At 45.0% G+C, this 16,515-nt stretch overlaps 1 protein-coding gene across 1 annotated transcript in view; it reads right to left on the bottom strand.

Annotated features, from left to right (window-relative positions):
- Window positions 1–2,109: 2,109 nt before the first annotated feature.
- Window positions 2,110–16,515, bottom strand: part of LOXL1 (lysyl oxidase like 1) — a 33,206-nt gene continuing 18,800 nt past the window's right edge. Inside the window, exons 2-7 of the mRNA XM_053271688.1 lie at window positions 15,444–15,552; window positions 14,041–14,178; window positions 11,039–11,195; window positions 9,201–9,296; window positions 6,881–6,996; window positions 2,110–2,355 (exon numbers count right to left, since the gene is read on the bottom strand). Coding sequence (XP_053127663.1) covers window positions 2,349–2,355; window positions 6,881–6,996; window positions 9,201–9,296; window positions 11,039–11,195; window positions 14,041–14,178; window positions 15,444–15,552 — 623 coding nt within the window. The 3' untranslated portion in view covers window positions 2,110–2,348. The remainder of the gene's footprint in view (window positions 2,356–6,880; window positions 6,997–9,200; window positions 9,297–11,038; window positions 11,196–14,040; window positions 14,179–15,443; window positions 15,553–16,515) is intronic.

Here is a 16,515-nt window from a genome sequence, read left to right as displayed (position 1 = left end):
TAGATGAGTGGTGTTTTTGCTGCTACTGCTCTGTATTTTATAGTTATATGATGGATGTTTTTAAACTTTTAATTACATTTGTATTTTTCTATTCCATTTTAATATTTTTATTATGTGATTTTTATAGTCTTATATTGTGTTAAATGTTTTGTAAACATCCATGAGGTTGTTTTTAATGAAAGGCCGTATAGAAAGGGAACAATAAATAAACTTGAGGACTGCTGCACCGCTGGAACTGCTCACCACTTGAGGAAGAGAGAGCTGGTATGGATGCCCAAAACTAGGTTTGTGTTGGGGTGAGGCCTACCCTAAAACTTGACTTTGGAGCTCAGCTGGGGAAATCAAAGGCCATGCTTTTCTTTGCCACAGGAGCTGTAAAAAGCTCATCCAAATGGAATTAGCTTTTCCTGTGAACGTCGTGTTCCTTACACTGCATGAAATTATTTCTCTGTGGTGTTCTTGACAGCTGGTCTAACTTCACTTTTCTAGTTCCTCTAAGCTACCTTAAGTTGTTCAGTGGGGAAATGCTTGACTAACAAGCAGAAGGTTGCTGGTTCAAATCCCTACTGGTATGTTTCCCAGACTATGGGAAAAACCTATACCAGGCAGCAGTGATATAGGAAGATGCAGAAAGGCATCATCTCATACTGCGTGGGAGATGGTAATGGTAACCCCCTCCTGTATTCTACCAAACAAAACTACAGGGCTCTGTGGGCTCCAGGAGTCGAAATCAACTTGATGGCACACTTTACCTTGAGCTCCTCTAATGTGTTCATTCTGGCCGGGGCTGTCAACTACCTTTTAACATTGAAATTTAAACATTAGGAACTATGTACAGTATTTCTAGTTATATATAAATAGATATGGGTGAGGCAGTCCCTCCGATTTCCCGTTTAAGGATGTGGAAACACAGGCCCACAGCTCTCCTGGAAACTCTTACGAACCACATCAGGTGTTGGTTCTTCTGGATAAGGATGCAGCTCATGTGAGCCCTCCAACATTTCACCAGTGAAAATAGGGGTGTGCCTGAGAATCCAGCCTTCATCAGTGTGTAATAGTGGATTTTGGGAGGGGGGGCTTGGAATGAGAACTGGTTGTTACAAGGGTCTCCCTTTTCCCATCTGCAAAACATTAGCGGGTATGGGCTTTACCAAAGTAGAAGAGTCATCTGGTACAATGTGCGCTGAATGCACTTTATGACCTGCTTTCCATTGGGGAAGTGGGCTTGTAATTAGAATTGTGCACCACACCTTCCAGGTTGCTTGGCTGTACCCCCTATGCGGTTTGTGCCACATCTCCCAGGTTGCTGGGCCATGATCATAATACAGATTACATTGTGAAACACGCCTCCAAGGTTACTTGGCCACACCCCCAGACTGTTTGTCCACGACTCTACACATTGTGTGCTACGACTTCCAGGTTCCGTGGCCAGGTTCCGTGACCTTGCCATGCATCATACACCCCACATGGATCACATGCCACGCCTCCCAAGTTGCTTGGCCACGCACCTACGGATCTGTTTTGGACTGCAACTCCCATCATCCCTAGCCCATCATTGGGGGGAGTTGCTCAAGGCAGCATGGGGGGGGGTCCGTGCAGGTTCCCCCTCCCCTACTGGCCTCCCTTACTGCCCAAACCGGCCTGTTTGGCTGGTTCTTTGGGCCTTCTCCCTCCAACCCATTTGAGGGGTTGCTGGACCAAACTGGTCCAGTTTGAACTTGAACCCAACCGGACTAGCTAATTCCATGCACACCCTTAACTACAGCTCCCTCTGTCCCTTGCCTCAATCCTGGCAGGGGATAATGGGATATGTAGTCCAACATCTGCAGGAGGGCATTAGTCGTGCAGCCCTGATCTTACTGTTACAAAGTGAAGATCATAGAATCTGATGGTATTAGGGAGAAGAAGAATTTCTATCGCACCCACCTCTGACCATATCAGGGCTGCTCAACTTAGGCCCTTCTGCAGATGCTGGCCTACAACTCCCATAATCCCTGGCTACTGGCCCCTGTGTCTGGGGATTATGGTAGTCCAAAAACAGCTGGGGTGGCCAAGGTTGAGCAGGCCTGCTAAAAGATCAACAATCTCCACTTGAGAAAGCAACAGGGATTAAAGACCAAAGTATTTATAAAAGTATTAAAGTGACAACTCTTGTTTAACATGTGTTCTCAAAATGAAGCACTGCTTTCCATCTCATGTAGGTGCCATTTGCTGTAAAGTCACCCATCCTCTTCACGTTCCTCCAGCCTGAGAGAGAGTCTGGATTTGCGGGGTCGGGATGGGGCTAGGGGAAGGCCGATTCCGTATTTGATTTGTATTCGATTGTCTTTCTGCCATCCTGGTTGAGATCAAGATCTATAAACGTTAAAAAGAAAAAAGGGGTTATATAGGCTGATAGGACTGAGCTGCTGGTAATCCTGCTGGACCTGAACTCTAACAATTCTGTTGGACCAGGTTAAATGGCCAGCAAGCCACTTTTCAGCTGAGAGGCTGCCCAGGCCATTTAAATTTTAATTTCCTTCCAACCTGCCTACGGGGATTTCTTTAAAGGGATCTCCACCCTCAGAATCATGGGGTGGGCAATAAAGCCAATCCCCCATGGTGGGCCCTTGAGGGGTGGGTTTGGTCACCCCACCCACTCCAATTTTGAAAGTGCAGTCCCTTTAAATAAATTCATCATTGCACCTAGAGATAATTTCTTTTGGACTATGGGGCTTGTTTTAAGGGATGGCACTCTTGAAATTGGGGTGTGGGAACAAACCAAACTTTCCCTTGCTGGAGAGCCTCGCAGGGTCTGTGGGTCCTCTCTGAGTGGTACGGTCTGTTGGTAAACTAATCAACAGAATGTCAGGAAAATGTTAGGATTCCGACCAGATTCTGACCAGCTGACAGTTTTGTGGGGGGCGTGTCGACCCTCCCGACAACTTCTCTGTCGGCTCTGATCGAACTGGATCCAACCTGACTTTGTTTTACAGTACACAGGGCTGTGGGGCCTGACTTGGGATGTCGCTTCCTTGAACTTAATTCAGGAAGCAGCCATTCACACAATCCAAAACTGTGTTCTACCTGCGATTGGGAGCTGTGTGTACTTCCCATTTTTGGTTGTGTGGAAGCAAGGGAAGAGGAAAACCTGGGTAGAAGTGAATGAGGCTCTACACGATTGTAAAAAGCAGGTTTGCGGAGCACTCGCTCCGCAAACCTGCTTCTTACCAGGGGTTCCAGAGCGGGTTACCCGCTCTAGAACCACTGGGCTCGCAGCCGAGCCCGGTGGTTCTGACAATGAACAAAAATCGGGCTAGGCTCTCCTAGCCCGATTTTTGTTAATCATGAGAATAGCCCCAGAGGGTTCTAGGATCAACCCCTGGTCTCTCTGTGGGTAGGGCTGGGACAGAACCCTGCCGGAAGCCCTGTTGAGCTGCTCCAGTAAGTGCAGGCAATGCTGACCTAAGTCAGGCCAATTTAGTAGAAGGCTGGTGTGTAAAGGTCTTTGGGGCAGCTCGGTATAACGCATTTGCTCTGCATGCAGAAGGTTCTAGGTTCAAATCCTGACAGTTCCAGCAAGGTCAATGTCGTGTTTGCAAAGGACAACCAGAAGCCACTTTCAGAGAAACAACACGGAAGAAGGAAAGGGGAGACAGTCCTCCTTTTATTAAACTCTGCCTCCTCGCATGTTAAACTTCTCTCTCTCTCTTTCTTTTTCTCTCTCTCTCTCCCCCCCATTCAGACAGACAGACACACCTGTATAGAGTGGGGAAAAGGTAAACCATGAAGAGATACAGTCGATTTGTGGTGTTTCTGCACACAGCACATATGTGTACAATTTAGGCACAGTGACCATTCACAACAGTAACTGGTGAGACATCAATCTTTTATGTGCTTAGGGAATGTATTTCCAAGTAATCATGTATAAGATTGGGCAGAAGTGTTAAGACAATGTATTTTTAGGCATTTCTGCAGGATCTTTGTGTAAAGTCTGCAGTGGGATGAGACGTTCTGATGAGCTCAGATTCTCTTTTTATGGTTTTAAAAGAAAAGTGTGTTACTAGTCCTCATGAGTGAAGATAAAGGCTGGAGACAGATGGCAGTTCAGGGCTGCCCAGTTTGTGACTTGTACAGTCAGATCCAGCTTGGATGCCGACCTGAGGTGTGTTTGCATCCACCTCGTTTCTGCACCTCTCTTTCCGAATCCCAACATTGGGGCAATCAGAACTGGCCCCTCTGCAGCACAGGATCCTGCCTGTCCAGGGAAATTTGCACTGAATCCTCCACGGAATTCCAGATCCACTGCTGGCAGGCTTTGAGTATGTGCTGGTTTCCCCATTCAAAACCCAAGTTGGAGCAAAAGGCTAGAAATGAATTTTTAGGACAGAATTGTTTTTTAAAAAGAGCAGCCATACATCTACATAATTTTAGTGGGGAACACTCCATTCCTCTCTTTCCCCCACCTCAGTTCCTTTGTCAAAATCAACAAGCATCGCAGTGCAGTTCTGGGAAAAGCTCCTGTTTATGCTGGCCGTACACTTAATGTGGTTAGAAGTAGGAACAGACTCGCTCTGGTCAACCCCCAGAAAGGGAAAAACACAGACGCTCAGAGAGGCTGGGATGGGGCTGAAGGAGAGATCAAAGCAGTCGTTCGTGGTTACTAATGAAATAGCGGGCCTCTGAATGGCATGAGCTCTTCTCTTGCTAGGCACCTGCAGCAGCAGGATTGCCTGTCCATTCTAATCAAGTGTGTGCAGGAGAACTTCCCATTGGAAGGGAAGAAGATGTCCATCTAGATCGGCAACCCTGGCCGTGCAATAAAAAGGGACTCGTTTATTATTTATGTAATGTATTCAACAAATTAAATAATTTATTAAATTAATTGTTTTAAATACATTAAAATAATTTATTAAAATATTTAATTCCTTAAATAAACAATCAAGGCAGGGATGCTCAAACGTGAGCCCCTGGATGTTACTGGATGACATCCCCAGCCACAATGATGGGAGCTGAAGTCCAGCAACATCTGGGTACCCACATTTGAGCATCCCTGCCTTGCTTTTTTCATTAACATTTATTTTATTTATTTTTACATTGATTTATATCCCACTCTGCTTTTAAGGAGCCCAGAGCAGTGCAGAGGGTTATGTTGACCCCTCAGCAACCCTCTGAGGTAGGTTAGGATGAGAGAGAAGTGACTGGCTCAGAGTCACCCAGTGAGTTTCATGGTTGCATGGGGATTTGAACTCGGATCTCCCCGGTCCTAGTCCAACATTCTAACCGCTACACCATGCTGGCTCTCACATCTGAGTCAGCTTCCTTTCCAGAGATTTGCTTGCATCTTCCAAAATTCTCTGAACACCACCCCCAAAATCCCTTGTGAAGTGGAACATTTTAAGTCAATCAAAAAATTAAAACCATTGCAGATGCTGGGTGACTGGTCTTTCTTGCTAATGGGGTGGTTATACCACCTAATGGCACAGCGGAGAAATGACTTGATTAGCAAGCCAGAGGTTACTGGTTCAAATTCCCGCTGGTGTGTTTCCCAGACTATGGGAAACACCTACATCAGGCAGCAGCGATAATGGAAGATGCTGAAAGGCATCATCTCATACTGCGCAGGAGATGGCAATGGTAAACTCCTCCTGAATTCTACCAAAGACAACCACAGGGCTCTGTGGCTGCCAGGAGTTGACACCGACTCGACGGCACACTTTACCTTACCTATAGACCAGGATTATCCCTGATAACCAGGCAAAGATGGTAGCTTTTAAAGTGGTTGGCCTTTTAGATTTAGCAGGGGGAGAGCAACTGTCCCTGTTCAGCCCAGCCTAATGACCCTCCAGTGGCTGCCGCTGGAATTTCTCTTGCGTTTCTGTTTAGATTATGAACCTCTTTGGAATAGGGAAGCTCCCACTCACTCATTCCTTTGCTATGTAAATCCCCTGTTAATTGGGCAGAGAAGCATTTGTTAAAGTAGTGACTCTCTTCTATTTAGCAGGGGGAGAGCAACTGGCCCTCTCCAACCCCAGCACAGAATCCCTCCCATTGGCTATTGCTGGTGCTTCTTTTATGTTTGCATTAGAATTGTGAGCCCCTTTAGGGGCAGGGAACCATATTCAGGCCCTCTTATGGCATAAAGTCTGAGAATCACCCCTGCTAAGGGGGCAAAGAGGCACCTTTTAAAGTGGTGGCTGTCTTATATTTAGCAACCGCTGGTCCTGTTCAATCCCAGCACAGCATCTCCCAGTGGCCGCTAATGGTGTTTCCAGTGTGTGTGTGTGTGTGTGTGTGTGTGTGTGTGTGAGAGAGAGAGAGAGAGAGAGAGAGAGAGAGAGAGAGAGAGAGCTTTTGAAACTGGGAGACATTTTCTCATACCTTTGACCAAGGGTGAAGAAATGTTGACTCAGTTTATCAGTCAGACAACATATTTTACTCACCAAGCTATGTTGGTAGCTTGACTCATCAGGATTTTTTTTCACTCATCAGGCATCAATTTTCACTCATCACAGACTACTAGACTAGTGGATTTCTGCAGCCCTGCCTTTGACCATATAAACTGCTTTGAGAACTTTTCTTTGCTAAGTGGTAGAAAAATATTCCTTCCTCAGTGGCACATAGCTTAATGACTGGGTTCTTTCCCTCGAAGGTCCATCTACTTTCAGGATGAATTCTGAGATAGTTCTGCCAAGCTTGCTGTGTGGCAGAAGCAGAGGCAGATGAAACTTTGAATTGAAGTCAGAAGCCTATTTGTATATGACATTCACCAAATGTACTAGTGAAAAGTCTGTTCAAAAGTCCACTGCCTGTCCTGCTTAAACAACATCCACACATGTACTGCACAAAAGACTAAGGAGAGATTTTAGGTGGAACGGAAGCATTGCACAAGGACTCTTACTGGGAAATTTTGCAGTTTGTTGTGGCAACATAGCGCCCAGTGTAGTGAACACTGCATCTCACCACATTGTTGGTAAAATCGGACTCCATCACGATATATTTGGGATTCACCTGGACCTGAGACAACAAACAGAAAAAATAAAATACAATTTCAGAGAGTGCCTTGCCCCATATGTCTCAATCTGAACCTTAAGATCTTTTTCAGAGGCCCTCCTCCAAGTGCCCCCTCCAAATAAGTTGAGGCAGGTGGCTACTAGGGAGAGGGCCTTTTCAGTGGTTGCACCTGTTTATGGAATAGCCTCCTCAATAAGGTTAGTCTGGCTTCATCACTTTGTTCTTTTAGAAGCCAGATGAGGACCTTTTTGTCCACCCGGCCTTTTAAATTTTAATTTGATCTGATTTTAACTCATATATACATTGTTTTGTTTTGTATTTTGTTTTTTCTTTGCCCCCCCCTTTTGATTGTTATGATTTGATGTATTGTATATTTTTATCTCATGTTTTAATGTTGTGTTGTAAGCCACCCAGAGAACAATTTGTTACGTTATTTATAACAAACATAATCCATTTGTTAATAAATAAATAAATAAATAAATAAATAGAGTTAGGTCTCTGGAATGGAAAACTTTTAAGCTGAATGCTCTCATGATCACCCCTGCTACTTCAAATGGGCAAAGAGGCACCTTGAAATGCTGGTTCTCTTACAGGTGAAACTCGGAAAATTAGAATATTGTGCAAAAGTCCATTAATTTCAGTAATGCAAATTAAAAGGTGAAACTCATATATGAGACAGACGCATTACATGCAAAGCGAGATAAGTCAAGCCTTAATTTGTTATAATTGTGATGATCATGGCGTACAGCTCATGAAAACCCCAAATCCACAATCCCAGAAAATTAGAATATTACATGGAACCAAGAAGACAAGGATTGTAGAATAGAACACTATCGGACCTCTGAAAAGTATACAGTGTACTGTGCTTGATTGGCCAGCAAACTCGCCTGACCTGACCCCATAGAGAATCTATGGGGCATTGCCAAGAGAAGGATGAGAGACATGAGACCAAACAATGCAGAAGAGCTGAAGGCCGCTAATGAAGCATCCTGGTCTTCCATAACACCTCATCAGTGCCACAGGCTGATAGCATCCATGCCACGCCGCATTGAGGCAGTAATTGCTGCAAAAGGGGCCCAAACCAAGTACTGAATACATATGCATGCTTATACTTTTCAGAGGTCCGATATTGTTCTATTCTTCAATCCTTGTCTTCTTGGTTCCATGTAATATTCTAATTTTCTGAGATTGTGGATTTGGGGTTTTCATGAGCTGTACGCCATGATCATCACAATTATAACAAATTAAGGCTTGACTTATCTCGCTTTGCATGTAATGCGTCTGTCTCATATATCAGTTTCACCTTTTAATTTGCATTACTGAAATTAATGGACTTTTGCACGATATTCTAATTTTCCGAGTTTCACCCGTATATTTAGCAGGTAGAGAGCAACAGTCTCTATTCAGCTCAGCTGTCATATCTGATATCCAGATTGGATTACTGCAATGTGCTCTATGTGGGGCTGCCCTTGAAGACAGTTCAGCAGCTTCAGCAGGCCCAGAATGCTGCTACAAGGATGCTCATGGGGCCCAGTCACTTCATGAGTATAACACCCAACCTGTGGCAGCTTCACTGGTTATCAGTTTGCCTCTAGGCCAAATTGAAAGTGTTGTGTTTTTTTAAAAAAACTTTTAAAGCCCTATCGGTCAGACTGCATTTGCCCATAAGAATCTGATGAGGCCCTCCATTCGACACCTCAGGCCCTGCTCATAGCCCTGCCACTAACTGATATCTGGTTGGTGAGGACTAGACAGGGCCTTTTTGGTTGTGTCCCACCCACTTTGGAATGGCATGCTGGATGAACTTTGCCATGATCCCTCCCCTAGGAGACACTTAAAAATACATTTTAAAAAAATCCTCCCCCATTTTTAAGAGACACTTAAAAATCCATCATTTTAGTCAGGCTTTGTGGCCTTTATTCTGTCTCCTGTAGGTTTTTAATTTTATCTGTCTTTTTTATTGAGAAGTATCCCCCGCCAAAGAATATGAACAAATATATGAATGGTCTGGAGACCTGCATTTTGGCTGCGAAACATTTCAAGGACTAACAAAAAAAAAAAAAAAAAAAAGCAGAAAAGCCAACACAAGTTTTTGTCACAACTGAAATGTGCAGAAGAAGAATACAGCCATTGCTTTCCACCAAGGAGAGCACGCTGCTCATTTCGGCCCTCGAGCATTTAGCAGTGCTAGAAAGAGGAAAACTAACCTTTAAGATATAATTCCCAGGCTGCACGTCGGTGATATCAATCCACTGGCAATCAATGTCAGCATTGTAAGTGTCATAGCAACCCGGGCTCAAACCCTGAAAAGACAGGAAACGAAAAGAGGTCTTTGTCATAAGGGTATGCAGAAGGGTTCAGGTTCAGGAGAGGTTCATCTGCAGTTGCCATTGGCTCATCTGGTGGCTACTCAGGGCCTTCTCGGTTGCTGCCCCAAGGCTTTGGAATGCGCTTCCTGTTGAAATAAGAGCCTCTCCACCTCTGAAAACTTTTAAAAGGGCAGTTACGACACATCTGTTCACCCAGGCTTTTAATTAGATACTGATTTACAGAAATGAATAGGATGAATATTTATATACTGCTTTTCAACAAAAGCCCCCAAAGTGGTTCACAAATAAATTAAATAAAATGGCTCCCTGTCTCCAAAGGGCTCACAATCTAAAAAAGAAACATAAGAGAAACACCAACCAGCTAATGGCCCAGCGGGGGAAATGACTTGACTAGCAAGCCAGAGGTTGCCGGTTTGAATCCCTGCTGGCGTGTTTCCCAGAATATGGGACACTCCTATATACCTGGGCTGGGAAAGACCCTTGGGTGGCCAGCAGAGTAGACACTACAAGATGGACCAATGGTTTGATTCCAGAGCAGGTGGCTTCACGTGAGACTTCAGTTGTCTTGAAGGTGGAGACAACTGAGGAGAGGTGGTGCAAGAGGAGAGCTGGTCTTGTGGTAGAAAGTGTGATTTGTCCCCTTTGCTAAGCAGGGTCTGCCCTGGTTTGCATTTGAATGGGAGACTACATGTATGAGCACTGTAAGATATTCTGCTTAGAGGATGGGGCTGCTCTGGAAAGAGCATGGCATCTAGGTTCCAAGTTCCTTCCCTGGCATCTCAAAGATCTCAAAGGCAGGTCTTCTCTGTAGCTGCTCCTGGGCTGTGGAATGCACTCCCTGGAGATATCAGTAATTTGGATTCACTATTGGCCTTCAGGAGAGCCCTCAAAACCTATTTGTTTGGCCTGGCCTTCCAGGGTTTTTAATTTGTTGTAAATGTTTCTACAGGTGAAACTCGGAAAATTAGAATATTGTGCAAAAGTCCATTAATTTCAGTAATGCAAATTAAAAGGTGAAACTGATATATGAGACAGATGCATTACATGCAAAGCGAGATAAGTCAAGCCTTAATTTGTTATATCTCGCTTTGCATGTAATGCATCTGTCTCATATATCAGTTTCACCTTTTAATTTGCATTACTGAAATTAATGGACTTTTGCACAATATTCTAATTTTCCGCGTTTCACCTGTAACTTGCTGCAACCTGGTTTCCCAGGGTTTTTAAACTCCTTTGAATGCTTTAACTGTTAATTGAGTACCAAAAGCCAGGCTAAAAATATGTGTCTTAAGGGATCTTTTAAAGGCAGTTAAAGATGTTGGATCACGAATGGCTATCAGGAATATTAATAGTTTAATTAGACAGATATTCTGTACAGAGAAGCAAATGCAGACCACCTTTTCAGTGCTCTTGCTGCTGGCTGTTTGTTAGCCCCACCTCAACTCCACGACTGGAATACAAGTACCTAAAGGTAAAGTGTGCCGTCAAGTCGATTTAAGTAAACCCCCATTCAAAAGCTGGTCTGGACCAAGGAATGGATTCACCAAAAACACCACAGCAACTATAGCAGAGTTTTCATACAGTTTATAACAAACCCAAACCCACATACCTCAAACTATAAGCTGTTTTCATTAAGCCCGTACAACTGGAGTGTTCTAATCTTATTGGCCATACAAATCAAAATTCACTCTGTTAAAACTGCCAGCTGCCCTCACCTGGGTGTGTGAGGTGCAGGCATAGCGCTTCAGGTGCCCAAAGTCACAGGTGGTGTCTTCCAGGCAGAAGCTTGCCTTGTGGCCCTCTGCCACTTTTTTGCCCGTGGCAGCGTCTAGCAGGTCGTAGTGGCTGAACTCATCCATGCTGTGGTAATGCCTGCGGATGGAGTACAAACACAGTCACACACCTGCATTAGAAGTGAACATGGGGAGTTGGGGCGGGGTGGGGGAAACAGAGGGCAATCTTAATCAGCCACCCCTCATGTAAATGATGGGAGGAAATATACTTTTGGGGGATCCGAAACCTACATTTTGGAGATTGAAGATAGGAGCAGAGGAAGCTGCCTGATACCGAGTGAGAACATTGGTCCATCTAGTTCAGTTTTGTCTAGGGGTGTGCACAAAACTGGATGGCACGGTTTGGTTTGAGTCTGAACTGGGCCCAAACCAGACCAGGCTATTTCAGTTCTGCACCCCCCTCAACGCCCCCCTCAGTTCAGTTCAGTCATGACCCGGCCACAAAGAGGCCCATTGGACATGCACAGCAGTCTCCAAAATGGCCACCATGACAGGGGTGAAACCCGGATTACTGCCCCAACTGGGCGATTGGGAGCATAATTTAGGCTGGTGGGGGGAAGTGAACCTCCAGAGACCCCCCTGTGGCCTCAGAGAAGCCCCCTGAAGGGGTAAAAGAAATGTATATCCCCCCCAAACCCCGGAATGGCCGAGATGGGTGGGTTTCGATCCGATAATGAACTGAACCAGGGGGGTTCACTTCGATATCGGACCGTCAAACCGAACAGGTTTGATGTTGAACCTGTTAGACATTGAACTTGTTCGCACATCCCTAGTATTGTCTCCACGGACTGGCAGCAGCTTCTCCAAGGTTACAGACAGGAGTCTCTCTCAGCCCTATCTGGAGATGCCAGGGAGGGAACCTCACATGTACTGTAGTCTCCCATTCAAATGCAAACTGGGTCAGACCCTGCTTAGCAAAGGGGACAATTCATGCTTGCTACCACAAGATTAGGTTTGGTGGCGGGGTGGAGGGTTCAGCAAATCGAAGGGTGAATGCTTAGAGAGCGGATCTTTCATCCCTGAGCCAGGATGAAAACACATGTCTTGGGCTTAATACAGAAGCTCCAGGGTACTCTGGCAGTAGCAATTGGGGAGAAATTAGATACAACAAGGACCCAGGGCAGGTTCACACGATAATGGCACACATGCTCCTGATTTCCGATCATGAGAACCTGGGCATTTTTGGTGATGTCCAGGTGGCAGTGTGGCAATCCAATATTTAACTGGAACCATTAATCTAGGATTTGAACTTGGCTTTTCGAATCCACTTATGCGTTGGGTTGGTGCAGTGCAAAGCTGGTATCGCTGAACATTTCTGGGCTCTTGCAACCAGAAATTGGAAGCAAGTGTGTGTGTCGTGGTAATGTCTGATTCCTTGGTAAACTGACAATTCTGACTGTGTGAACCAATGGTGGGAGGAGAGCTGGTCTTGTGGTAGCAAGCATGGATTGTGCCCTTTGCTAAGCAGGGTCTGCACTGGTTTGCATTTGAATGAGAGTCTACATGTGTGAGCACTGTAACAACAACAACAAATATTTATATACCGCTTTTCAACAAATGTTTCCAAAGCGGTTTACATAGAAAAATAACAAATAAATAAGATGGCTCCCTGTCCCCAAAGGGCTCATAATCTAAAAAGAAACACAAGCTAGCAACAGTCACTGGAGGTACTGTGCTGGGGATCGAGAGGGCCAGTTGCTCTCCCCCCTTTCATATGCAACCAGGGCGGACCCTGCTTAGTTAAGGGGGCAAGTCATGCTTGCTACCACAAGACCAGCTCTCCTCCTTCCCAGACCAGCTGCTCTGGGAAGAGCAAGCACCTGCCTTCTTGCATGCAGAAGGTTCCAAGTTCCCTCCCTGGCAGCATCTCCAAGATAGGGCTGAGAGAGATTCCTGCCTGCAACTTTGGAGAAGCCGCTGCCAGTCCGTGAAGACAATACTGAACTAGATGGACCAATGTAGGGGTGTGCACAAAACTGGGTTGCCTGATTCAGTTTGAGTTCGGACTGGACTTGTACCAGAATGGGCATGTTCAGTTTGGGCACCCCTGAACACCCCCTGCCCCCGGTTCGGTTTGCAGGGGCAGGGGGCGGGGTGTTTTGTGATTAAATTATTTTAAACTTTAAAAAATTAAATTTTAGTTACTGCCACCCAGTCCAGGGGCTTAGATTCAGCAGTGGAGGGGGGGTGTCTCTAGAAGTCCCCCCACTGCTGGCCTCCATGTATGTCCAAATCACCCTGTTCAGGCGGTCTTCGGCCCATTCTGGGCCTACCCTCCATTTTAGAGGCTGCCACAAATGCCCAATGGGCCTCTGCGTGGCCTGGGTCATGACCCAGTGATTTGTACATAAATGGAGGCTGCTGGGGGATGGGGAACTTATAGACGCCTCTGTACTGGGTGGCAGTAAGTCAATTTTAATTTTTAAAAGTTTAATTTTTTTAAAAAAAGATTGTGAACCCCCGCCAAACGGCGGGGTGGTGGTTTCAGGCTGATAGCGAACTGAACTGGGGAAGTTGTGTGTGTGTTTTCAGTTTGATATCAAACCATGAAACCAAACCGGTTCAATGTCGAACCTGTTCAACATCAAACCTGTTTGCACATCCCAAGATCAATGGTCCAACTCAGTATAAGGCAGTTTCCTAAGTTCCTATATCTGTGGTGTTTTAAATTTTGTACACCGCCTAGGGATGCCCATATCAGGCAGCATATATATAGGATAAAATAAAATAAAATAAAATAAAACAACAACAACAACAATATAAGACGAAGAAATCAGAGGTAAATCAGCAGCTGAAGCACATAAGAAGCTGGGCAAGAACTGATTAATCAGGGGCTCTTGACTTCCCCCATCTTCCCCCTTCCCATCCCAGTTTCCCAGTCATATTCCCTGTTGGCCAGAGACCAAAGCATTCGCCCTACTCACTGATGGCAGCTGTGCCACTCCCAGGCATGGCGGGCCCGGTTGGGCAGGAAATCTGCGGTCCCCTGATTCTTCACTCGCTGGGGGAAGCGCAGCAGCACCCGGACATCATAGTCTGTTGCTTCAGGGGTGTAGGCAGTACTGGAAGAAGGCACAAGCAGGCACAGCAATAGGCAAGTTGCTTTCTAGGCAAGAACTATCCCCCCATCCCGGGTGAATGCTGGGAATGACTGAACCAGCTGTTGCAGCTCTCCCTTTCACAGCAGTTGGATCTGAAGAGGTAGCAGAGGATCATGCTTAGTTCCATGCATGAAATGCAACCAGGTGGCTGATTACTGCAAATCTCTAATCTCTAAAGAGGCAGGGGTGGTTTTCTCTCCTGGCCAGATAGTAATCTTAGCTGGGTTGCCGGGCTGTGCTGATGAATGAATCTGCAGCAGCCTCTGCAATGCCACATGGAGGTGGCCACTCCCACTGGGGCTATGTCTTTGCATCCTCTGAAGGCTTCTGCATTCCTCCTAGCACAATACTCTGTACACATGCTGAGCAGGGAGACTGCACAGTTTTCGCAGCGCCACTTGCAGGTGAACTCTTGCATTCCAAAAAGAATCCCGGGCGGATCTACAATTGAGTAAGCATGTGCTACGAACATGGGCCACCACTAGGGGGAGCTGTGCCTGACTTTCCAACTTAAATCAGAATTTTCCCTTAGGGATTAATTGGAAACTCAAATATATTAATACTTCTTGAATGGCTGGCTGGAAATAAATTGAAATGAATGAAACAAACTTTCAGTGGTGTAACATGTTTTGAAGGGGTCTGTGTGCAAGAATTGAACATAGGCCCCATTGGATAATTTCCCCATAGGGACCAATAAGAAACTTAAAAATATTATCTCCCTAATGGCTGGGCAGAAAGCCCTGAAATTTCACATGGAGTTCCTACATGATGGTAGCATTAAATGTTTGGATGTTCAAAGAGATCAGTCCACCCATTGATTTTTTAATGATTAAAAAAAATGTTTATTTTTAAAAAAAATCATTAAAAATCAACAGGTGGACTGATTTCCTTGAATGTCCACACATTTAATATTACCATGTAGGAACTCCATGTGAAATTTCAGAACTTTCTGCCCAGCTATTAGGGAGATATTAGTATTTTTTAGTTTCCCATTGATCCCTATGTGTTAATTATCCAGTGGGGCCTATGTTTATTTCTTGCACACAGACTCCTTCAGGGCTTCTTATCTCACTGAAAGAACCCACTCCTTTTCATGACTACTTCACTAGCGAATGGGGGAAAGGAAGACACACAGAAGGCTGCAGAATAATCATGCTTGGAACTTGAATGAAAGCTTTACAGATTCTGCATTTTATTGGCCTCTGGAAACCCTCAAAGAGCCATACCTTGCAAGACATTTTTCCTCGGCAGCACAGCGGAGGGAGTAGAGGTGAGCTCTTTGGACATAGGTGGACGCTTGGACATAGTTTGGATCAGGCACGAGATCTGGGAGCCCTGGGGAAAGAGGCACACGAGTCAAAGCTCAAAAGACACAGCAAAATTGTCGGTGGAAATACAACCAAGCAAACCTAAAGGCACAGCAGGATTTTCCAACTCAAAGGCTGATTAACATGTGACTGATATGCAACTTTCAGGACTGGTTTGTATGATGACAGTAATGGTGGCTCGATAGGAATGTAGGATCTCTGAGGCTTGCATGCTCTCATATTGTGTGTTGTGTGAACTCAGAATTTTCCTCAGACTCCTGATTGGCAATGCATCAAACCCACATCAAACCCATATTGCTAAGCCCACTTCAGATCTAAATTACATGCCTCAGCGATCCTACATTTCCACTGGGTCCCCACTACTGTCATTATGTGAACCAACTCTCAGTGTAGCCTAAGTTATGAAATCCTGCCCACCTAAAGTATATTCTATTCAGCATAGTTTCAAGTATATGCTATATCGCCCTGAGCTATTCTGTAAGGGTGGTCTAGAAATTGAACAAATGAATGAATGAATGAATGAATGAATAATTCAGCAAAAGGTCTGCTCATTAAACCTGCAGTTTCAGCTATTTTAACAGTTAAGCTTTGTCTGCAAGTTATTTCAAGATCTCCCATAGTTATGGAAAAAGAGGAACTGAAAATGACCGTCAGGTTATTTCCAGACATAATGGGAAAGAGGAAGTAAAGATTGGCCATTTACCAGATATTTTTGGGAAGCAAAGTGCTAGGCTGGTGCCTTTAGGCTTACATATATCATGAGAGTACATTAAGTAAATGAGTAAAGATACCTAGGACTTTCCACTGTTTTGCTGACAACTGAAAGTCAGCCACTATACCATGAGGAGAATGGGAAACTTCACCTTTCACTTGAAGACTGAAGTTTTTGCTTATTGGCATTATGGAAGGGACTTTCTGGAAGAGGATACTTTTGGGCGAACGGCCGAAGGGATAATTGACATGCCAGCAT

The sequence above is a fragment of the Hemicordylus capensis genome, chromosome 10, assembly GCF_027244095.1.
Source record: "Hemicordylus capensis ecotype Gifberg chromosome 10, rHemCap1.1.pri, whole genome shotgun sequence".
NCBI lineage: Eukaryota > Metazoa > Chordata > Lepidosauria > Squamata > Cordylidae > Hemicordylus > Hemicordylus capensis.
Note: the sequence above shows the minus strand (reverse complement) of the source record. Positions and strands in the feature narration are given on the sequence as shown.